Source organism: Vulpes vulpes, chromosome 2, assembly GCF_048418805.1.
Source record: "Vulpes vulpes isolate BD-2025 chromosome 2, VulVul3, whole genome shotgun sequence".
NCBI lineage: Eukaryota > Metazoa > Chordata > Mammalia > Carnivora > Canidae > Vulpes > Vulpes vulpes.
In genome coordinates, this window is record NC_132781.1 from 107568776 (window position 1) to 107592600 (window position 23825).

Below are 23825 nucleotides of genomic sequence, written 5' to 3' on the forward strand. Positions count from 1 at the left end.
TCCAGCATTAAAAAACAGGCCAGGCTACTGGTGTCTGTCTTTTTTTTTTTTTTTTTTTATGATAGTCACACAGAGAGAGAGAGAGATAGAGGCAGAGACACAGGCAGAGGGAGAAGCGGGCTCCATGCACCGGGAGCCTGATATGGGATTTGATCCTGGGTCTCCAGAATCACGCCCTGGGCCAAAGGCAGGCGCCAAACCACTGCGCCACCCAGGGATCCCTTTTTTTTTTTTTTTTTTAATTTTTTTAATTTACTTATGATAGTCACAGAGAGAGAGAGAGAGGCAGAGACACAGGCAGAGGGAGAAGCGGGCTCCCCGCGGGGATCACAGCCTGAGCCCAAGGCGGGTGCGGTGTTCTGTCGCCCCGGTCGCGGCCAGGCGGTCCCCCCCGTCGCGGCCAGGCGGTCCCCCCCACCCGTGTTCTGGTGGCGACAGCAGGCCGCACGCGGGCTCCCGGGGCAGCGCTGCCCGTCCGGGTCCCCGGGTCTCCGGGTCCCGGGTCCCCCCCACCCACGCGCCGCGCCGCGCCGTCTCCCCGCAGGTCGGTGGACCTCAGCCCCACGCGGCTGCACAGCCTCGCCCTGCACTTTAGGCACCGGAGCTCCAGCTTGGAGTCCCAGGGCAAGCTCCTGGGCTCGGAGAACGACACGGGGAGCCCCGACTTCTACACCCCACGGACTCGCAGCAGCAACGGCTCGGACCCCATGGACGACTGCTCGTCCTGCACCAGCCACTCGAGCTCCGAGCACTACTACCCGGCGCAGATGAACGCCAACTACTCCACGCTGGCCGAGGACTCGCCGTCCAAGGCGCGCGCGCGGCAGCGGCAGCGGCAGCGCGCGGCGGGCGCGCTGGGGGCGGCGAACTCGGGCAGCATGCCCAACCTGGCGGCGCGCGCGGCGGGCGGCGGCGTGTACCTGCACAGCCAGAGCCAGCCCAGCTCGCAGTACCGCATCAAGGAGTACCCGCTGTACGTGGAGGGCGGCGCCACGCCCGTGGTGGTGCGCAGCCTGGAGAGCGACCAGGAGGGCCACTACAGCGTCAAGGCGCAGTTCAAGACGTCCAGCTCCTACACGGCGGGCGGCCTGTTCAGGGAGAGCTGGCGCGGCGGCGACGACGGCGACCCGGGCCGCCTGACGCCGTCGCGCTCGCAGATCCTGCGGACTCCGTCGCTGGGCCGCGAGGCGGCGCACGACAAGGGCCGCGCCGCCGTGTCGGACGAGCTGCGCCAGTGGTACCAGCGCTCGGCCGCGGCGCACCGCGAGCACAGCCGCCTGTCGCACACCAGCTCCACGTCGTCCGACAGCGGCTCCCAGTACAGCACCTCCTCCCAGAGCACCTTCGTGGCGCACAGCAGGGTCACGCGCATGCCCCAGATGTGCAAGGCCACGTCAGGTGAGCGCCAGGAGCCCCCCTCGGCCGGCGAGGTGGGGCGCCCGGCGGGGACCTGGGGGTGCGGGGTCCCAGCCGCCCCAAGGCCCCTCGCAGGGACGTCGGGAGGGGACGGGAGCAATCTGTGCAGGGTGCTGGGGGTGCTTTCAGGTGCCTGACACCGCCTCTTCACGCTTTGCTGACCTCATTGAGGGGGTCACCTTTTCGCCCCGTGTGCTAAGAGCAGTGAGCGGGCGCCGGGATGTAAGAGTGAAAATGCACACCACGGCCCTTGCGCCGGAGCCAGGAGCCGCTTCCCCTTTCCAGTCCCTCTCTGGGAACAGCAGTGGTGACGGAGGGGACCCGCAGGGCTCTCAGCAGGCGCTCGGAGGGGGAACCAGCGGCCAGGAGCTCAGACGTGACCGTAGGAAAGGAAGGGGAGGATGTGCAGACGTAATAAAATTATTTTTATTTTTTATTTTATTTTTTTTACTTTTAAAGATTTTGTTTATGTGGGAGAAAGAGAGCATAAGTGGGAGGAGGGGCCCTAGGGAGAGGGAGAGGGAGAAGCAGGGAGCAGGATGCAGGGCTCCATCCCAGGACCCTGAGACCACAACCTGCACCAAAGGCAGATACTTAACTGACCGAGCCACTCAGGCACCCCAGTAAAATGATCTTTTTTTTTTTTAAAGATTTTTTTTATTTATTTACTCATGAGACACACACAGAGAGAGGCAGAGACCCAGGCAGAGGGAGAAGCAGGCTCCATGCAGGGAGCCCGACGTGGGACTCGATCCCGGGACTCCAGGTTCACACCCAGGGCCAAAGGCAGGCGCTAAACCGCTGAGCCACCCAGGGATCCCCCAGTAAAATGCTTTTTAAGAATAGAAGAATAACATGAGTAGCAAACAGAAGGAACTCTGAGTCAGGGCCTTCCCTGAGACGGGAGAAAGTTAGGTGAAGGTCAAGACTGGGGGGAGGGCAGAAAAGGGGGTTCACTAGGCGCTAAACCGCTGAGCCACCCAGGGATCCCCCAGTAAAATGCTTTTTAAGAATAGAAGAAGAACATGAGTAGCAAACAGAAGGAACCCTGAGTCAGGGCCTTACCTGAGACGGGAGAAAGTTAGGTGAAGGTCAAGACTGGGGGGAGGGCAGAAAAGGGGGTTCACCAGGCGCTAAACCGCTGGGCCACCCAGGGATCCCCCAGTAAAATGCTTTTTAAGAATAGAAGAATAACATGAATAGCAAACAGAAGGAACTCTGAGTCAGGGCCTTACCTGAGATGGGAGAAAGTTAGGTGAAGGTCAAGACTGGGGAGAGGGCAGAAAAGGGGGTTCACCAGGCGCTAAACCGCTGAGCCACCCAGGGATCCCCCAGTAAAATGCTTTTTAAGAATAGAAGAATAACATGAGTAGCAAACAGAAGGAACTCTGAGTCAGGGCCTTACCTGAGACGGGAGAAAGTTAGGTGAAGGTCAAGACTGGGGGGAGGGCAGAAAAGGGGGTTCACCAGGCGCTAAACCACTGAGCCACCCAGGGATCCCCCAGTAAAATGCTTTTTAAGAATAGAAGAATAACATGAATAGCAAACAGAATGAACTCTGAGTCAGGGCCTTACCTGAGATAGGAGAAAGTTAGGTGAAGGTCAAGACTGGGGGGAGGGCAGAAAAGGGGGTTCACCTCTGAGGAACTGGAGGGACCTGAAATGAATGGGACGAAGAGGCAGGACCGGCTGGCTGCCCGTGCCCAGGTGCACCAGACCTCTGGGCCCCTGCCTTTCGTCCCCGTCGACTCCCTTACTGTGGCCCACTGGCCAAATGACAGGATCCAGGGATGAGAATAAAAGTGATTTGGGCAACCACGAGACAACCATGGACTTGAGGTCCTAGAGCCTTCTCCGTGTCCCTCCTCGGTCTCATAAGCCCAGAGAATTGTGCCCTGGACTTCCCAGGGGGACCTTGAGAGGAACGGATGAACGCATCACCCGAACCAAAGAGCAGGAGCCTCCCTCACGGCGTCAGGAGCCGCAGCTGGCAGGCGGGCGCAGGGGTGCTTCTGTTCTGTCGCGGTTGCAGCCCTGCCTACAGATTGGCCTCACCGACAGACTCAGCAACTCTCTGGGAACACGTGAGAGGACAGATTTTAAGAAGCTGTTTCTCAGGTTTACTGATCCTTCCCGGGAACGCAGAGGACGCATTCAAGCAGCTTTACTTGCTACTGAATTTTCCCAGCTAGAAAAATCCTACCCACATCCTACCCTCTGGAAGTGTCCCCAGGTGGTCGATCATAAGCCTAAAATGACAAAGAGACCAAGTACTGAGCACCTTTCTGGAAGTTCTCTGTTCATAGCACGATTTTTGACACCAGGGCCACATCTGAAGATGCCTGGAGGCCTCTCTCCCTGGTGTCCAGAGAAAGGGGCTCTCTGGCTCAGCCCCGCCCAGGTCTCCCCCAGAGCTCGGGGGGGGGGCCTTCAGAGTCTCTGCCGCAGTGTCGGCTGTCGCCACCCCTCTGGCCACCTGCTAGTGCAAAGCAGGGACCGAGGATCCCCAGGTCAGCTTGACTCAGAGTGGAGCTGCATGCTTTGGGGAGAGAAAATGGAAATGGCCAAATGCGGTGGGGAGGGACGGGTATCTCCCCGCTGTGGCCCTGCTGCGGCGTCCTACCGGCATTTCTGGAAGGAAGCTCAGCTCCTTCACCCGCCCTGTGTCTGACCCCCTGTCTTTTCTGCGTCACCTCTCTGCAGCTGCCTTACCTCAAAGCCAGAGAAGCTCAACACCGTCAAGTGAAATTGGAGCGACGCCCCCGAGCAGTCCCCACCACATCCTAACCTGGCAGACTGGGTGAGTCCCCTTTTCAGGCCTTCCATCCTCCTCTTACCGGCTCTAGAATGATCCTTAGCATTACTTGTTAGGAAGGGTGTAATAAGGATAAGATCCTAGTGACAGGAGGGTTTATCAGCAGAAGCATCATGAGTGTGTGTTCTCGGGAAGCTGCCTCCTTCCCGAAGAAGCTGTGTGCACACGGCTCCCACCCACGTGGTTGCTTTCTCCATCACTGTCCCTTTAGACGGGCCGTTCTGTTGGCTCTCGCTCAGCGCTGGCGGCGGTCCCAGGAACGTAGGGGCAGGTGGGTGCCCGAAGTCAGACTGCACTTCCGTGGTCACAGTTCCAGGCAGCATTTGAGTGGATTCAGATTCCATCAGGCCGCCTCAAAGGGCCAGGCGAGAAGGGAGAGGGGAGAGAGGATCCGAGCATCAAGCGCCTCGGCGTGTCCCGTCCTGCAGTCGGGATGTTTCTGAGGGAAGAGGACAGGAGGCTCAGAGCCCCGTCTCTGTCCTGGCCACCTGCTTGTTCTCACCAAACAAAGGGGATTGGGTGCAGGTCCTCTGAGAACCATAGGAAGTGGTCCACAGCAGGAGGACGAAACCAAAATTCGGGTCCTTTTATAGCTTTCGCGGCAGGCCTAGAGCATTCTGATCTCGTGGACAGTTAGGATGTTCTGGCTCCCGGAGTCCAGCAGAGACAGCTGCTGTCCTCACGATCCCTGCCTCTACTCCTCGGACGTCACCTCCAACTGGATGTTACGTTCTGTCAGTGGCCATTGGGTGAAGGAGCGAGGGGTCCCTTGTTCCAGCTTTACTCACTTCCCAGTTTGCTGGAGCACCAGTGGGGATGTCTGGGAAATGGGACAGCTCTGTGTGAGTGGGATCATCGCCAAACAACAGGACCCGGATTGGCTCCACTGACCACATTTCAGGCTCCCGTGCTTGACAGAGCTTTTGGTTTTTGTTCATTTGTGGTGATTTTAAGCCAGGCTTTAACGGGGCCTTAGGGTTTGACGGAAGTGAAGGGGTGCTAATGGTTATTGACTGCTTGCTGTGTACCCAGAGGCTGGGAGCTTTTTCTAACGTGGATGAGTTCACGTACTCCTCACTGCAACCTCGCAGGGGCAATACACAGACCTTTGGTTTTGTAGAGGAGGCTCAGAAAATCCAGCTGGAAGAAGCTGCATTCTCTGATCATCCAGAGTCTTGTCTTTTTCCACCAGGCAGGTGATCCTTTGAGTGCTGTCCCCAGACCAGCAGCAGGAGCATCTTGTTAGAAATGCAGACTCTGGGGGCCCAGCCATGACCTACTGCACGAGAAACGCGGGGGTGGGGCTGGGCAGGTGGGTTTGAACAAGGTCTCCGAGGATTCTGAAGCCTGCCCCAGTCTGACTGGCCGGAGCAATACCCCCAGCTGCCTCCTACTCCCTTTCAATCAGGAGAACCCACAGTTCCAAGTGCAGGGATCTCCTGTCCACTCCCACTCCTTGCTCTGCCTTTGGGCAGCAGCTACCCACCCCTGTCCTTATTCTAGACCATCCTAACCATTCCTTACGTAGCAGCCACACACCAGCTCCATACTGTGTGGTCCAGCAGCTACTTCAGGCCTTGGGCCCCAGAGTTTCACTGAGAAAAACTCAGAAAAGGCCTGGTCGGCTGTATAGATGACACCCCCCAGGGGACAAACCATTCCACCCAAAGAAAGACCTTCAGGTGGCAGGCTGTCTGGATCGTCCACATTTTCTGGACCATGCCCGGTCTCCCCTGATCCGACCACCCGACAGCGGGCCTGAAACTGGTGAACACGCCTCAAACGCCCACACCCTTGAGCTGACCTCGAAGCCTGCATTTGACCCCAGAGCTAGTCAGGACTCAGGACAGATTGTGAACAAACTGGAGACAATTTTGGTCCTCGAAGCAAACCTTTATCAGGTGGAGGTGAATGATCATTAACAACCGGTAACTCTTCTCTGCGTTTAGGAAATGGGAAATGAGAAATGGGTAAAAAGTGCCAAAGCCTGCCTGCCTCACAGAACCGAGGAGGCCTTTTAGTCACTCGTGGGGGTGAAAGTTCTGCATGCTGATACGCTCTGTCACTAACACCTGGGTGTAGAGTCAGCTGATCTCTCCAGCATTATTAATAAGCTACTAATCATGTCTGTGTCAGTTCCTCTCTTTAACATGACCTCTCTTCTCTTCCTTCTTCTGCTTTCCTTTGTTCAGAGAAGCAACAGAAAACTCACCCATTATGGATGGGTCTGAGTCTCCAACTCACCAAAGCACTGATGAATAGAGGTACCGTAAGGGAATGTTTGGTTCTCCTAGCCCTCCCCCCTTCACTGCTCATGAGTTTGTGTGATCTCAGACGTGCTGCATGTGTGCCCCCTGCCCATTTCGTAATTTCCAGAAGGAAAATTCTGAATGGTGTGGGAGCTGTTACTTTTATGTCTTATTTCTAGACATGTGTGGAGCTCTGTTTATATGTATGTGTTTACATCAGATGGTAGATATTCCCAATGCTGCTCCCCAGAAAGGACCTCAGAGTATGTTTTAGCCTTTTCCAGATTCTGTGTACACACTGGCTTAGTGACCATGGTTTAGTCCATGGAAAGAAGAGCATCCTGCAGTTTACATTTCAAAGCACCTAAAGCACACCTAGTTGACCTAGTCCCCTGAAGATCACCCATGATTTTATCCAGCAGGGACAGACGTATACTCTGCCAAATGCCCTGCTTTTCAAAGTGTGGTCCATGCAGGAGCTTTGCAATCATCATCGCCTGGGAGCTTGTTGGAAGGCCAGACTCCTGGGCCTCCTGAATTTGAATCTGCATTTTAATGAGATCCCTGGGTGAATCAAATGCACCTTCAAATTTGCGAAGGACTGCTACAGTGGGCTTAACACCTGGTCTGGTTGTGGCTCCTGGGGACCAGGATCTAACTGGCAGGTGAAATTTAAACAGCATTTCAAGAGTCAGCTAAAAAGATAAGGACACCATTCAGAAGTGGAAACAAGTTGTAAGCTTACTCAGCCAAAAAATGGAACCCTGACTATGTTCCCCGAACCATGCTTGAGACCAGAGTTCAAGTTCAAATCCGCAACTTGAAAAATTGAACAGGAGCCATACAAGGAGAGTAAAGAAGTGCAGGACTTCTGTATTAACTACTCTGAAACTTTACAGCATCCCAAGGGGAGTAGGAGGACTCTGGCTTCAGGGAGACACCTCTAGAACCTGGCTTCCACGGCCTGGCGTGGGGTTGAGGAGGCAGGTAGGGGTGTGGAGAGGCCATTCCAGGGGCAAAAAGATGCAGCAATAGGCAGAGGTGTTCGGTAAACAGCAAAAAGCTTCATTTTGCTATAGAGAAAGAGCCAGATTTCTCCCTTAAAAAGTAGGGTATGCCAAGATCCTGAACAAATTAGGTGAGAGACCTGGAACGGTTTTTGTTGAAAGTCCCCCGAGTTGGCTGATGAAGGATTAGGAAAACAGGGGCTTAGCCTTCCAGAGGAAGATGGTGTTCAAAAAACAAAATTCAACTGAGGAAATAAATCTGAAAGACACTATTGGCTTTATTCACCAATTTATGAATTGGGCAGCATCTAATCCAGCAGGTCAAAGGGAGCTCAGAGGAGCTAATGAGACTTTTACAGGCAGAAGGGAGCAGGAACAAGGGACAAAGTCACTTTTCTTTAGGGCATGACAGGGGTCTATCAGGCCCATGACCTAACTCGGGCTGACCAGGTGACTGACGGGTTTAACTCCATTTCTGGAAGATCTGATACTCATTAAGTCAGATCTCAGTTTGGTGAAATGGGTCTTAGCATGAGTGACTCCATTTCAGGCCTATTTTCTGGTTTTTAACAGTTCCTATGGTTTTGTTTTTGTTTTTTTGCTGAATCTCTGCCTGGTATTCACAGGTTCATTCTTCATGTTGGTCTTTCTCTTTGTTCCTTTTCTCAAATTCTGTTCTTAGAGAGATCCTTTGCTGGGTGGTTTAAAGCTTTTGAGAGGAAAACGTGCATCACTGAGTCATTATTAGAGCAGAATAACACCCACTGTCTAGAGGGTACTTCAGGGCCATGGTTCCCAGGACCCAGACATATGTCCAAGACCCCACTGAAGGAGTCCCTTTCTTAGCCAGCTGGCTTGCATACCGATCGTGTGTAGGGGAGTCTCGGCTTCCCCAGAAGCATCTGTCCAAGAGCAGCAAGTGCTGTTGGCCGCGGCACAGCCTCTGCTCAAAGATAACCGAGGGCTCTCCGATCATCAGAACGACTTTGGCAGGGAGCCTAGGAACTTGTGAGGCGCAGCTCTTGCTCTAGCAGTCGATTCTGCACCAGCTGTGAGGGTGAAGGAGAGGTCCCCAAGTGCAACCTTGCTTGCACTTCTATCTGGGGGGCGCGTAGGATCTGGCAAGGGAAATGAACTTTGAATTATGAATGCTTCCTTCTCATTCCCAACTGAATGGGCTTAGGGCTCAGAGGAGGGCAGCCTTGGAGGCCAGTAAAACTTGGTCTGTAGATCCCACAGGAGGTTTTATATGGTTACCCTTGCCTTGAGTCCCTTTCTTTGGCCAGACCTTGGATGCAAAGTTGCCTGGGACTGGGGTTCTTCACCAGGGACTGTGACCTGAGAGAGAGGGGCCGGGTTTGGCCCAGAGAAGCTGAAGCATTGGCAGTCAGGCAGAAGCCTGAGACAGGCAGAGCTACAGGAGCATTGTCTTCTCGGGCCAGGAAAGAGGTGGACAAAAGAATCAAAGACCTTCACGGAGTAAGACTTAGGGAAGGATGGTCAGAGAGGGAAGGAGGAATGGAAACCCCACACCTTGGGAAAAAGCTGTCAACCTGGATGTCCCCTGTGTCTCTTCCTAGGCAATCTGACTTTGAGGTCTCCTGCTTTTGCACTGAACCAGAAGTCAGATGGAGCTGTCCTCGGTCATAAAATGTGCACCCAGGGCTCAACCCCTTATGATTTGGCAGTAGTGTCAGGGGTCGAGTGTTCTTGGTAGGGTTGTTTTCCATGAGTCTGTTTTGCAAAATCATCAGAGTAAAACAAACAAGTGGCTGTAAATGACTAAACACAAAAGTGTTCAGGTCTGAGTTCATTCATTATAATGGAATTGATAAGGAGATTTGGTTACTTCTATGATACGCAATATTTAAAGATAACTAGAATTAGGAATAACATTATACCAGGACATACCAGATTTCTAGAAACTTCATACAGTTTCAAGACCATTTATATTAATAACATCTATACAAATACTCTAAGAACGTTTTTATCACTTATTTGACAAAGCTTCCCATGTAATTTAACATAGCAAGTAAACCTAATTAGTGTAACATCTTTTATAAGGTGAAAGACAAATCCTTGGAGATTTTCCAGGGACAGTCTAGGGAAATCTCAAAGTTACTTTCAGGTCAGAAAGACATCATTGTTGGTTATGGGAAGTTGTCAAAACATCAACAGGTTTGAAGACAGGATCACGGATCCTTATGAAAGAATTATCTACCTAACCAGAGTGACAAAGGCGAATAGTAGTCGTGAACAAATAGTTGGGTCTATTAATATTGAGAAGACCAAGTTTTCTTGATAAAGATCACAGGAAGCATGGTAAATTATTTTGCTAAGACACAAAATCTTTGCTGTCCAGGCAGATGACTTAAAAGGTGGAGAATCCTTCATAATTGCTTATCAAAAGCAGACCAAAAGTCCAAGAAAACTTTGTTCTTTTAACAGAAAACCAAATTCTGTTTTTGCATCCGTGTACTTTTGATATTAAAACTCATTTAAAAACTTAAATAAGTCCATTCCCATCTTAGCCAGCCTGACCACACATCACATTCCCTTCCCAAGATCCCTTTCCCACAAACCACTTAAATTTTTTTAGATCCATTCAGATTTTGTTCCTTATTTATTTATTTTCCCTCATTCTGGAAGAACCAGTCATTTTATTTCCCTTGCCTACTCTTCATCCACAGTTGTTTCCTTTTATTATTTCTAATTTTAGTTACACATAGGGATGAGAATTCCTCATTCCTAGTAAAAACTGAAAAGCAACTGTGAACTTTTTACACCAACTTTCTGTGGACTGACAAACTTATGTAGACACTTCATGATTTCTAGAAGTATATTCTTCCTCATGGCACAGAACTTATTTACTAAGAGACCCAAATATCTTTAGGCCCTCTGTAAAAGGAAGTGAGAAGTGGATGAATCTGTGTTCAGTAATTAAAAATTCATTATTTTATTTGGAAATTGTCTAGATACCATTGGAAAGTCCATCCTTTAACTGTAGCTTTAAGGTTTCAACTTACCAAAAAGATTTTGGAAACTATTTTCTACGTAGACCTAACATAAGCATAACAATTATTGAAAAGTTCATTTATAAACCTTTATCATTTTTATCTATTTAATTATCTTGTTAACAATTTTTAGATTACTCAGTCTCGTGAGCATTAGCTATCAGATTATCTTGGTGGTGACAAATTCTGTAACAGAACATGAGCTTATATATGACTTTTAGTTAACCTAGGAAGGAAAGAAGTATTCTATTTCATGCTGTTAACTCCAAAGACATGCCTATTTTATTTAAACTAACCAACTTAAACTAGCTTTTATTAAGAATACATTAGATCCCATGAACCTCAGAGAAATTTGGGTTTTTATTATTCTGAGAGTACACATAATTTGTATAGCCCTTGTTTGTCTTTAAGCCAATTAAATGGAGCTCTTGAAAAATTAATTTTGGTAATACCTCCAGAGGAAAGAAGCTCACACCTGTGTAACTTGCATGCACAGACGTACAAAATCATAGAAACAAAGATCTTACAGCTTTTGTTTTAAATTTTTTAGCTATGAGACCGGGAAATAATGCAAAACCCACCAGTTTAAAAAAGAATGGTTGGATCCAAATTGTACTTTTGGCAAAAGGTTAAGATGACAGGGTGACATGGCTTAAACTTTTCACATGTTTGTGAAGACAAGATTTTTCATTTGCTTAGTTTCAAAATAACCTTTCCAGCCCCACTCCCCGGGCTCCTTTTCCCTTTTGATAAGAATAACCTGGGTTCCTAGAGAAGACCATACAGAACACTTACATCGCGACAGCACAGAGGAAGCACAAGTTCCTCCAAGATGGAGTTTTATTGTCCTGAGGCCAGAATTTCACGGTAACTCTAAGCCTATTGAGATAGATGGGAGAGTTTGGGGCTTGGTAAAAATGCTAGGCCGGCTCTGAATTGCTTCCACTCGAATCGCTGCACTTCTGTTCTTATAAAAGACTCAATTCCTAAGAAATCAGGGAAGCCGACTCTCCTTTGCCAGCTTCTGCCACTTTTCCTGGGCCCTCTCCGTAGGCTCCTAAGCAAGTGGGGCTTGAAGTAGAGCGTATAGCCCTGGTATCTTCCAGAATTGGACAAGGCTTTCCATGAATTTCAGTTGTAGTTTTCTGTTGGCCGTTTCATGGAGTAACCGGTAGCAGGTGACCAGAAAACCCCTCAGAGTCCCGTCAACTATGAGTAGGGCTCCTGTGCAGGCCCACCTTTGGGGCCAGTAACAGGGCAGACTTTTGCTTACGACCATGTGGTCTCTCCAGAGGGAAAGGCACTTCAGAGGATTAGTTAGATCATGAGTACTCAGAAGTAAAAGAGGTTAAAGGGAAGTAGTAAGACCATGTCAGTCTTATCGTCTTTGGTTTTAGCTTCCTCTTCTTTCATTTTTCATTATCCTCTTGGAGTGACTCTTTTAATGAAGCTATTTTGGAATCATGAAGCCTTCTGGAGCCTTCCACATGCCAGTGAAAAAAAGTAATTCATCCAGTTTCATTTGGCAAACCTTGCTTTCAGGTTCACTTAAATGAATGAACTTGTCTAACTGGAATGTTCCCAATAATGTCTAACAACCTCAATAAGGAGGCCCACTGAGGCAAGCTCAAATTACCGGAAATTGAGTTTATTTGGGGATGGCGGAAAAATTCAGTTTGGGAAATGCAGGCTGTAGCAAGCTACAGGTGGGCGCTGAGGGCTGGGGGCCACCTGGATTTGCAAAGAGTGCGAAGAGGGAGAAGTCTAGCCAGAGTGTAAACACATTCATGGGCTGGAGGACAGGAGGAGATCCTAAGCATATGTTCGCTGGTTAGGCAGTAAGTCTCAGTCTTCTGTAAGTCGGGCATTTATGGAAAATCAGTCTCTGAGTTCTGAGGGCACATGCATGAGATTCTTTAATTTCCTATCCTCTGGTTTCATTTTAGATTGAAATCCTTTCACATTCCCCACTCTTGCTCAGGATCTTTTGCAGAAAGCATTGCTGATCAACCATGTTGTTTAGGCATTATTTTCCCCCTTTTTTTTTTTTCCTTGAGTCCAAGTCCCTTGGAGCCGAGGAAGACCATCCTCGGGTGTCTTGTGCCCCAGAGGAGGGAACTGGAAAGTGGATTTCATTGGCCCCATTTGAACAAGCAGCAACGTCAAAAACCAGACTATGCGTATTGGCAGGGGTCAGGGAAGTTCAGAAGGGCGTGGAATTTTTGCCCATCATTTCCTTTGCTGATTTATGGGAAGAGCGTCATTTGTGTAAGGATAGCTTATGTTTCCTATAAGAACCTGCATTGATGGTCTCCGTTTTGTCCTTGACATAAGTGACATTATGTCTTTGACATAATTCCATCTTAGTTTGGTTCTACATTTCCCCTATTTGATCCAGCAGTCACCCAGTACACATTGCCAAGTGTTTTTTGCATGGACTTTGCCTTTTGATGAAGGTTCTTCACGTTGTTTCTTTTTCTTCACCATGCCATGAATGGACCCCTTTTTCAGGGTGAGAGCTGCTTCAGGAAGAGCAGCAAGCAAAAGGCCACACTTGAGCAACTTCTTACACTAGGTCAAAGCAGCAGGTCAAGGCAAGGAGACTTTGTCAAGGGTATACATGTAAGACATTTGCTTCCCCAAGGCTTTGAAATGCTCTCAAGTTTGTTATTTTTACAAAACCAGGATAACTTAGTAAGTTAAAAAAATCACAACACAAAATGACAGGATAGAAAGACCCAATTGTAGCATAGATTTAAGCCATAAGCCTAATCTTATTGGGAATCAGCTGAATGAATCAAAATGTCAAGATGAGTCAGATTGGACTTCCAGTGTCCAACTGTTGTAACCAGTGGGAACCTCGACGTCCCCAGAAGTGTTAATCCAAGTCTGAGTGTTGATTGATTATGACGCATACATCCTGTTCAGCTAAGGCTGAAGGGCTGGCTGACGATCAAAGACAATTTTAGGTAGAGAATCTAGGGAGTTATGCTGGGCGGCTTTGGCCGGAGCATTAGAGTTGGCAGTGGCTTGATGGATTAAAGTGAAGTTTGGGGTCCTGTCCTCATTTGCACCCACTCCTAACCAGGGAAATAGGGATCGTGAATGCTTCCCGGTTTCCTCTAACTTGACAGTGTAAATTCAGGAGAGTTGAGCAAGGAGGTGGCTCAGTTTGGCTGTGGACAGTTAGGGGTACAGTGAGAGAACCGAAGAGATATTGCCTGCGTATATGCCAGTCTGGGCACTCGTAGGTCCAGGAGAATGATGACCACCCCGGACAAAGAGGAATCCTGTCGGGGCACAGACCACTCCTGCTAAAACAGCATTGTTTTGTTGGTTTTAAAGATTGTATTCATTTGAGAGAGAGAGAGTGCATGAGCAGGGAGGAGGGGCAGAGGGAGAAGGAGAAGTGGGCTCCCGGGAGCAGGGAGGCTCATCCCTGCTCGTGGGGCTCATCCCAGGACCTGGACATCATGACCTGAGCCAAAGGACATGCTTAACTGATTTAGCCACTGTTAGGCATTCCTAACAGTCTCTTCAGCACTGTTAATACAGTGACTCGTTTGTATAGATTGTCACATTTGCTTGTTCAAGCCCAGAGTCAGTTAGGTTTTAGGCACATTCAGGAAGCCAATCTCCTAACCTTGAAATAAAGAGTGGCTCTAAATTCCTTGCAAAAGCAGGTGCTGCTTCTGGTGAAAATTCTTTGTGATCAGGGGTAGATCTGATTTAGATAATCATAAGAACATGGTGGTGCCCATGTACTGTGGTGAGCAGAGGTATCTGTATCTAATGCCAGATACAGGTATCATCAGAGAAAGATAAAAAAACAAGGTGCTGGGAAGCTTGACTTTAAAGAAGTTTATATAAACTGTCGTGGGGCGGGGGATGGGGGGCCTCCATCATCATGGACAGATCAGGTTTCAAAGGCAAATCCAGCAGTCTGAGAGGTTATCTCCCTTGGCAATTGCCTGGGAGGTAAAGAGGAGGGTACAGTCTTTCCAAGTCAAGGAGCAACAGGAAAGAGCAAACAAGAGGAAGAAAAACACAGAAGTGGAGGAGTCTGATGAATTTTTGCCCATCATTTCATGGTAAAGGAGAACCAGTGATACAGGCCCGGTCCGACATCTTGGGAGAGCAGGCTCGATCCGATGCATCGGCTGCTGGCACCAGAGATCTTAAGTTTGAGAGCACCAGTGATTTCGCAGCTCCCTTCAGGTCCCGTGAGTCTGTAATCGGGACAGATGAATCCAGGGGCAGATGCAGGAATTGGTAAGCAGCAAGCTCCTTTCAACCTAGGGGAGAGGGAGTCCTTTACCTGATATCTCCTACAGTGTGAGTATTCTCCAGGACGTGGCTCATGAAGGGACTTCGGAGGTCAGGGTGTGTTGTTTTGTTTTTTATTTATTTATTTATTCATGAGAGACAGAGCGGGAATGAGAGAGAGGCAGAGGGAGAAGCAGGCTCCATGCAGGGAGCCAATATGGGACTCGATCCTGGAACTCCAGGATCACACCCTGGGCTGAAGGCAGGCGCTAAACCGCTGAGCCACCCAAGGATCCCCCCAAGGTGTATTCTTGTTCAGCATAAGCTTCTTGAACTTGTGTCAGATGTTTCTGGCAACAGAGTAAGTGGCAATATTTTAATAGGTCTTATTGGACAATCGGAGAGTCAGAGTACAGGGAAGGAGGCAGATGCGTGGATCTGCCAGTTACCATTCTGTAGGGAGCAAACTTTTCAAAAGGATTAGGACGCTAGATGCAAAAGGACCAGTCATAGCATCTTGGTCCAGAGAAATTCCAGAAGTTTCCTAATGGAATTTTAATGACACCATTAGTCCTTTCTTCTCGTCCTGGGGAGTGAAGATGATAAGGCATATCGCCGCAGAGGAAAGACTGTACGTGCTCTGGGATTACTGGGCCAGGAAGGTGACCACACAAAACTGGGGGGGGTCACCCTGATGGTGTTCTCAAATAATTTTTTCACTACAAAACTGGCAGTGGTTTGTTGACAAGGAAAGCTGCTACCCAGTGAGAAACAGAGACCATGACCGATACGTATTTGTTCACTTAATTACGTATCATGAAACTTCTCAAGACATTAAAGTACCTTCCTTGCTAACAAGTTTGGTAACAGAGATAACATGAATTCAAATCACTAAAAGCTGTATCTCTATGTTACATTTAATGCTGATAACAAAGGCATTCCTACTTTAAACCTACAAACTTGAACTAGCTTTTACTTAGGATTATCCTAGATCATATGAATTTGACAAATATGTGGCTTCTGTATTTGTGACAGTTTAATAAGTCAACTTAATAAGCCAATTAATTAAAACTTTTACAAATTAACTTTGGCAGCACCATCCAGAGATAGAAAAATGTCACCATTTACAACATGCATGCCTAGACATAGAGATCTCACAGCTTTCATTTTAAGTTTTAGTCATGAGACCAGTATGAACGTGCAAAACTGACTAGTTTACAAAAGAACAGCTGGATCCAAGTTGCATTTCTGGAAACTGGAAAAAATTAAAGTTACCTGCTTAGGTGGCTAACACAGTTGTGGAGAAAGTCATGCACCTAAGTTCCAAATAGCCTTCCCTCCTTTTTTTTTTTTTTTTTCCTTCTGGCAGAATTACCTCCCTGAAGATGACTTCTAAGGGAAATTCCTGCAAGTACAAATTTTCCATCATCCATCTCATAGAAGAGCTTTGTTTCTTAAATCCAGATCTTTGAAAATACCTGCAGGCCTTCTGAGATGGTTAGGGAAGGTTTGGGGTGTGGTAAGATTGACAGGTGGCTCTGACTTGGTACTAGAGCTACGTTTGTTCTGATAGAGACTTTATTTGTTCTCAGACAGGGTCCCCCACTGTTAATTCTTCAGTTGGGTTCCAACCGGAGTGACCGCACAGGCTGACCCTGCAGCCTACTCCATTATCTTCAGTTTCTTTGTATCTGAGAGATCCTCAGCTAGGATGGAAATCAAGAATCCTATGTTCTAGATCTAGAGCTTAGTCTCTGGCTTATTCTGGTAAATCCTTCCACAAATGGCTTCAGAATGTTTTTCTTTCCCTCTGGGTCCACGGTTTCATTTCAGCTTGGGGGAGAGAGCCCCCAAAGAGTTGCTGTCAGGCACTGAAGATGACTGTGTGTTTCCAGGGTGGCCAACTTCTGATCATAGAGCTACTTAATCCTTTCAGCTATCTTGTCAGGTTTGAGCTCCAATAGTAAATATTCCCGCTAGTGTTGAACATCGTCACGGACTCCAGAGGTGCCCTCAGAGGGGGTATAAGGAATGCCACTCTCCCAAGACCAGAGCCACTCCCAGGGAGGACCAACAGCAAAGGCTGAGGACTGGCGATAAGCCGTGGGAGCCCAGGCACACATGGAGTTCAAGCCACATTTCTGCCTGGCCATACACTGGGGCCCCCAGCGTCACGGTCACCAGGCTCTCAGGACACAGTAGACGAGGCCAGAGGCGGTCCCCGGGAGAGAGAGGATCAAACCCGTGGATCTGGAGGTGGAAAGGAAGGGATGTGCGATGTTACCTTCCTCTCGGGTGGGCTGCAGAGATTCGGGAGAGGGACGCTGGTAAGGATCCTCGCCCTTTGCTGGCTTCTCCCGGTTTTTCCAGGATTGCCACCCGTGGGCTCCGGAGCGGGTCGGGTTTAAAGTACACAGTATAACCCATGTGCTGCCGGAGTCCGACAGGTGCCCCTTTTTTCAGGAATAACTGGTAGCAGAAGAGACTCCCTCAGCATCCTGTCGGCCTCGCGGGGGCCCCATGTGGGGACCCTCCTCTGATGGACACACTCTGTGTGGTCGTAGGGTCTCTTGCGAGCGGAAAGACCACACAGATGGAGGATTAACGGCCGAGTAAAGGAGGTTAAAGGGGAGCAGCAGGCGGACGGTCTTCTGTTTTACGTACGGCTTCTTTCACTTTTCATTACCTTTTTTACGATGAGTCTTTACATGAAGGAGTTTCAGAATTTCGGAGGCTTCTAGAGGTTTCTGCATGCCGATTACAATGGGCATCCTATTCGTCTGGGAGCCCTTGCATCCACGTGCACTTGAATGAACTTGTCTAACTGGAACATTCCTCGTAATGACTGCTGGAATTCTAGGTTGTCTTCAGTAGCGCTGGTCCGTGTGCCTGAGAGACCAGAACTATTCAGCACAAAATGCCCACGGCCCCAGTGCCCGGCTTGAGGGGACCCTGGGCAGGTGTGTTCCTCTTCTGAGGCCGCGTGCGCGCCAGCCTCCACTTCGCATGCTCGGGTTTTGCTTCCCGGCGGCTGCTGTGATCCCAGCTTGGTTTACCGAGATCCTGCGGTCTTGGCAGGGACCTACCACTCCCGGGCCGCAGCTCCTACGGGGAAAGAAGCGGCTGTACCGGAAGGTGGCACACGCAGGTCCTTGGGGGCCGTGCCGCCGGGCAGGGGACCTTGGGGTGGTTCACGTGTGCACCTCGTGGCGTGGAAGTGTCCTTGAGGTTGACGGGTGACTTGCTGTCCGTCTGACCCATTCCGTCAGCCACCTGCCCCAGCTCGGGGGTCGGGTTAGGTGACCGGGGCTCTAGTGGCTTTTTTAAGTGCTTGACCTCTGTCCCCCAGTTGTGCAGCGTTGGCTCCAGAGATTCTAGTACCAACACATCTGTCACTCCCTCACCTCACCCACAGTGACCTGAGACACGATACTTGGACTGGCCCAGAGAAGGCCTGAAGTGTGCACCAGCCAGCAGTTCCCACCCTGGCACTCTGGACGCAGCCAGCACGCCCCAACGAATGGGTGCTGGGGTCCAGCCAAGGGCTGGGACTGGGGCTGCAGCTGGCCCTCCCAGCCCTGGCCCCAGACTGCAGACGAGCAAGGACTGAGGCCTTGTTAACACTGCACCAGGAAGCTTAACTCAGAAGGGGTGACCACGAGACGGCACGGGGTCCTCAGGCACCACTGCCTGTGTTCCTGAAGCTGTCTGAAGTCTCCTTGGGAGCCCCAAGGGTCCCCACCACTGCCACCAAACTGTTTAAAATTTACTCAGCTGAATTTTGTTTCTTAAAGATCTTACTGGCTTTTACTCAATCCAGTTGCCATCCCAGTTCCTTGAGGAACTCAAAACAAGTGACCCGGTCTTGCAAACACCATCTTTACGGAACACTAACAGGGTTCCAATGCCCAAACCTCCCCTATTCACCTCAAAAGGCTTTGTATTTTTTAAAACTCTGGATTTAGGAAACCAAATCCTTCCTGGAGAAACTTGCCTTCTTTCCGTGTGTCTGAGACAGAAATGCTCCATGGGTCTCCTCCAGGAACTATCCTGTGGGCCATTTCTTTAAAGTGTGAATGTCAAGGAGGTCATTCCTACCAGGAAGAAAAAAAAGAGGGGGAAGGCTATTTGGAACTTGGGTGAATGACAATCTTAAATGTCCTCTCCACAGCTGCACTAGCCATCTGAGCAGGTAACCCTAATTTATTCCGACTTCCAGAAACACAGTTTGGATCCAGCTGTTCTTTTAGAAACGAATGAGTTTTGCTGCATGGAGCCTGTCTCGTGGTTGGGGCAGAAGCGCAGCTAGAGCTTGCTAGTTGTCTCTCGTCTGTCCCTGCTTCCTGCTCCTGCTAACTATAGTCTCGGGAAGTAACACATCCTCCTTGGGGGAAGGCTGCTTGGGCCTCTGCTGTTGGGTGAACCAGGGACTGTGACCTGAGGATTCTAAGTGGCCCCCTGGGTCACCTGTTCACCCGGAGGGGGGGGGAGCAGAGGGCACCACCAGGACCGCGGGGAGTTAGGGCAGGACTGTCCCTCAAAATACAGCATATGTCCCCTGTGGGTCGGCATCTCTACCCCGAGGCGGCATCGGCTCTGGGGCATTAAAGACACACAGACCTGACAACCCCGAGGCACAGGCCCTGTCATTCGGGGCGGTGTCACTTCAACCCCAGGAGGCTCAGGGCCCCCGGTTTCATCCCGGTAGGAATCAGGCCAGATCAGCGCGCAGAGGGTACGAGGAGTTACGCTAGGGACACAGGCGCTCCAGGCTGCACCTCTGCTGGGCCCAGAGAGCCCAGAGAGGAGCCAGCCAGCACCAGGGTGGCCACCAGGCGCGCGGCGGGGGGGGGGGGGGGGGGGTCACCTTCATCTCCTCAGCCCGCCTCCTGACACTGACACCTGCCGGGCGAACGCCACCCCCTTTCTGTGGCCGTGGGGGTGAAGTCTCACCTTCGCTTTTAGCCTGGAACTGCCAGGTGGGGCTCAGAAAGGGGCTGCTGTTCCTAGTAGTGCTTATTGGCTTCGGCACATCTGTGTCCTCACCGCTTTCCCTCTCCCCAGCCTCCGTGGTGAGGTGTGCCTGAGGGATGTTCACAAGTCTCTTGTTTTCATTCTAGTTAAAAATGTAAAGATTTGGGGAGAGCCCCCAGAGAGCGCGCGCACAAGCGGCAGGCCGAGGAGAGGCAGGCTCCCCGCCGAGCAGGGAGCCTGATGTGGGGCTGACCCCAGGGCCCGGGATCCCGCCCTGGGCCGTAGGCGGACGCTCCACCGACTGAGCCACCGGGCTGGCACCCCGCTATACATTACATGTCTCTGTAAAGAGCAGCCGTGGAAGCTCCCGGGCCGCCGCCACCCTCCTCCCCCGGGGCCCAGGTTTCCCGGGCGCGGGCCGGCCTCCCCGTGGACAGGACAACCACCCGGCCCCGGGCCTGGGCAGCAAAGGCGCCCGTCCCGCCCTCGGCCGACGCCTGGCCTCCCCTCCACTAACCAGCTCCTCCCCTTGGTTCCCTGCAGGAGCTGCACTGACAGCTGTTTCCTGGATGCCTCCCTCTATCCAGAACTAGCCGACGTCCAGTGGTACGGGCAGGAGAAAGCCAAGCCCGGGACCCTCGTGTGAGCCAGCCGGCCTCGACCTGACCGCCTCAACGCCATTCAGAGATCACCTCACTGCCTCTCATTTGCCTTACCCAGACGCACTGTCACCCTGCACCAGCTTTGGCCCTCAGCACTTTCTTTCTCCCGTCTCCGCGTCCCCTTCACCCTCAAAAACCTGACTGAGGAGACATTCTGGAGGGTTCCGGTCCCACTGTGTGTCCCCTGGCGCTCCCGCCCACGGAGAGCCAGGCACCAATCCTCAACGGCACCTTGGTGGCCTCCCCCTGCCGTGACAGCCCCCAGGCCGGGAACCATCAGGGAAGGGAGCTGCCGTCCAATTCCCGCGGACAAGTGGCATGAGAACAGGAAAGGGGACTTCCGTACAGGGTGATCCAGAAGGATGACGAAGCGGTGGTCAGCCTGCCACCCGCAGGCCCACCAGGCACCTGGTGAAGAGGACGCCTCGCGCATGCGCCGCGCGGGGAACACGCAGTTGACACTTGAAATATTCCCTGAGGAGTGGCTGTCGGGGGAGGGGGAGAAGGAGAAAGGAAGCTTACCGTGTCAGAGATGCATCCGAGGATCACAATCAGTTCTATGCTGCCAAAGATTAAAAAAAAAAAATTAAAAATAAACAAAAAAATACGAGGGGCCAAGAGGAAGACATTCGTTCTGCAATGAAATCTTTTAAAGTCTCAACCGCTACTACTCATCACAAGTGAAAGTCAACCATTTGTAAATTGTTTCCCCTCCTCCTCCCTCTCCCTTAACGGTCCACCTTCTCTCTCAGGCCAGAGCCTGGAAAACTAACCCAGTATGATGGTCCAGTCGAGGGAGTCCACGGGCGTGGCTGACGTGGGGCCCCAGGTGCGGACGTGGAGGACAGGCCTGCGGGAGGAGCCGGCCACCCGGTCCGCAGGGGCCGCGTCCATGCCCACCGCGCTCAGCTGCTCGCCCTGTGGGATCCGTAGGAAACGGAAGGTGGGGATTGCCAAAAGCGCTTCTCTCTCATTAAAACAAGCAGTAAAAGTGTGTCCTATTGTTTTGCACAAGGTGTTTGATTTTATTTTTTATGGGAAACCAAGGGAAAAAGCACATCGCGATCCATTCGAGTGTTTAACTGTCGTGGCTCATTTTCTATTCGTTAGCACTTGTGTGACAAAGAGCTCAGACCCGACTTCTCTCGGCACCCGGTTACCAATGTGTCACTTATTCCAAGAACCCAACTATGCCCTTAGGTAGAAAGAGTTTACTCATGTGTCTACTAGCAAGCAGGCGGAGCGGGGCTGAAGATCACGCCAGCTCCCAGAGGGCCCACCTGCCGCCGGCGTCGGCAGCCACCTGGACGTACCGCAGTCGTCCGCAGAACCCAGAGAGCAAGGAAGAGGTGTATGGGAGCTGCACGTTTACATGTGTTTTGAGCTATGCTTAGGACACAACTGGAAAGCCATCAATCTTCAAAGGCCTCAAAAATACTTTTATAATCGTAACAAGCGCACACTCTTAGTTGGGTTATTCAAAATGGCACAAACACGGTCTCCACGGAGGTGGTACGCTGTGCTTATTGGCGCAAGTGGGGGGGCGGGGGGAGGGATCTTTTTTCTCACTTGTAATGACTTCCTATTGGAAAGGCATTTGACAGCCAGGGACAGGAGCTGGGGTGGGTAGTTTTGTGGGAAAGCAGAACTGCAGTTAGCTTTAGCATAAAAAGAAAAATCCTTTTTTTTTTGTTTGTTTTTTGTTTGTTTGTTTTTAATGTATGTGTAATCCAAGGACAATGAGACTTTACCAGACCAGGAGGTAAGATGGACACTAAAGTTTAACCATGCTCCTTCTCTTGCAGCTTGGAAAGCTCTGTGGGCTCATGCTGAGGGCTCACGGCACCCTGGGACCGCTCTGGACAATTCAGGGCCTGGTTCCCCCAGGCCTGTGTGCACTGCATTGGTGACACACCTTGAGGAAGGGATGGATATTCACAGAACACTTGGGTTAACCCTGTAGGATAAACACAACTGGTTCTAATGTTATTAACTGATTCTGGGGATGGAGGGGGTGGGTAGAGCTACAGCCACAGGTTTTTTCCCAACTTGCCCATTCACAACATTATACTTCAGGCCAAGACACACGGGTCATCAGACTGAACTGTGTGCAATAGGAAAAGTCCAGAGAAACAGGAGGCGGCAAGGTCACGTGGCTGCAGGACCCAGCCCGCACCTTAGTTCCCAATCTGGTCTGCAGTCCATCGGATCACGCTTTGGGCCCAGGCAGGTTACAGGGAATGGGAGAGGAGATCACTTCCTCAGCACTTGGGTTTTGGATTCAGGAGGCAGAAGGGAATGGAGTGGGAGGGGAATTAGAGTTCAGGCCAACACCACGATAGTCTGGTAGCAAAGACAGAAATGAAGTACAACAGGTTTTACTGTTGAGCTGCGTTCAGTCTCTACAGCACGTACAGATGTTAGTCCTTGGAGGCCAACGTGACTCCTGATCAGTGTGGTGGGGAACGGGAGCTGCCGCAAACAAGCACTTGCGAGCTCTGCACAGATCCGTACTTCTTTAAAACAAAATGAGAGGGAATATGAAGCCCCTGGTCTGATAGAAAGCCCCACTGGATTCTTTGGATGCATGTAGGAAGTTGCCTGTGTAGTCTAAAGACTGGTGGGAACACCTACATCAGACCTTGTTGTGAGACAGGTGGATTTTTTATTTTATTATATGCAGGTGAGTGTTGAAACTGTTAAAATTCCAATTTGTTTTCATTCAGTGTTAGTTCTAAACATAGCAAACCCCCTCCAGGTGCTATCAGATGACCAGTTACTGCTTAGTTAACTAGGTGTAAAGTCTGACATATACATTAATGTCAATAGTTTATTACACGTTGTGTAAAATGGACTCTAGTTTAATAATGGGGAGAAAGGATTAGGTTGCTCCTGAAACTGACTGTAGAGCATGTACAATGATTTTACTGGATTCTGTTCAACTGTAATCAATGACAAGGATGTATGTTGTAGACAGAGTTGCAGAATTAAAAAGAAGTCTGCTTTTAATTTATTCTTTTTGTATTAAGAATTTGTATAGTACCTTTACATTTTGCAAAACAGTGTTGTCAACACTTATTAAAGCATTTTCAAAATGAAAAGATCTCAGCTGCCTCTTGGAGATTTTGTTTCTAAGTGATAATGCTCTGGGACTCTAATTCGGGTGCCTGTGGCCTTGTGGAACTCTTTTTTTTTTCCCCCCACTCAGTTGAAAGCTGGTGTCCCTATTGGCTTGCGAGATACAGACGAGCTCAGTCTGTGGTCGAGGCTACCTCTCCCTTACTCTGATGGCCTTGCTAATGATACAAGATAATACATCCTCAATCATGTATTCCTGCCACAAAAAGGGATCTGAGGTTAGAGGTCAGTCTCTGTCCATTCCCAGTAGTTCGCCATATGTGGTTCATGCCAGGCATGGATCC

At 50.3% G+C, this 23825-nt stretch overlaps 1 protein-coding gene across 11 annotated transcripts in view; it reads left to right on the forward strand.

Annotated features, from left to right (window-relative positions):
* The window catches only part of FRMD4A (FERM domain containing 4A), a 614318-nt gene extending 590812 nt beyond the window's left edge, over positions 1-23506 (forward strand). For 7 of the 11 annotated variants that reach the window (XM_072749470.1, XM_072749471.1, XM_072749468.1 and 4 more), the window contains 3 exons: positions 545-1398; positions 4120-4216; positions 20285-21417. In XM_072749470.1, the coding sequence (XP_072605571.1) occupies positions 545-1398; positions 4120-4216; positions 20285-20387 (1054 nt within the window). In that variant the 3' untranslated portion in view covers positions 20388-21417. Of the gene's footprint in view, positions 1-544; positions 1399-4119; positions 4217-6423; positions 6496-20284 lie in introns of all 11 variants that reach the window. The other 4 variants (XM_072749476.1, XM_072749477.1, XM_072749469.1 and 1 more) reach the window with 1 other exon arrangement.
* The last annotated feature ends 319 nt before the right edge of the window (positions 23507-23825 follow it).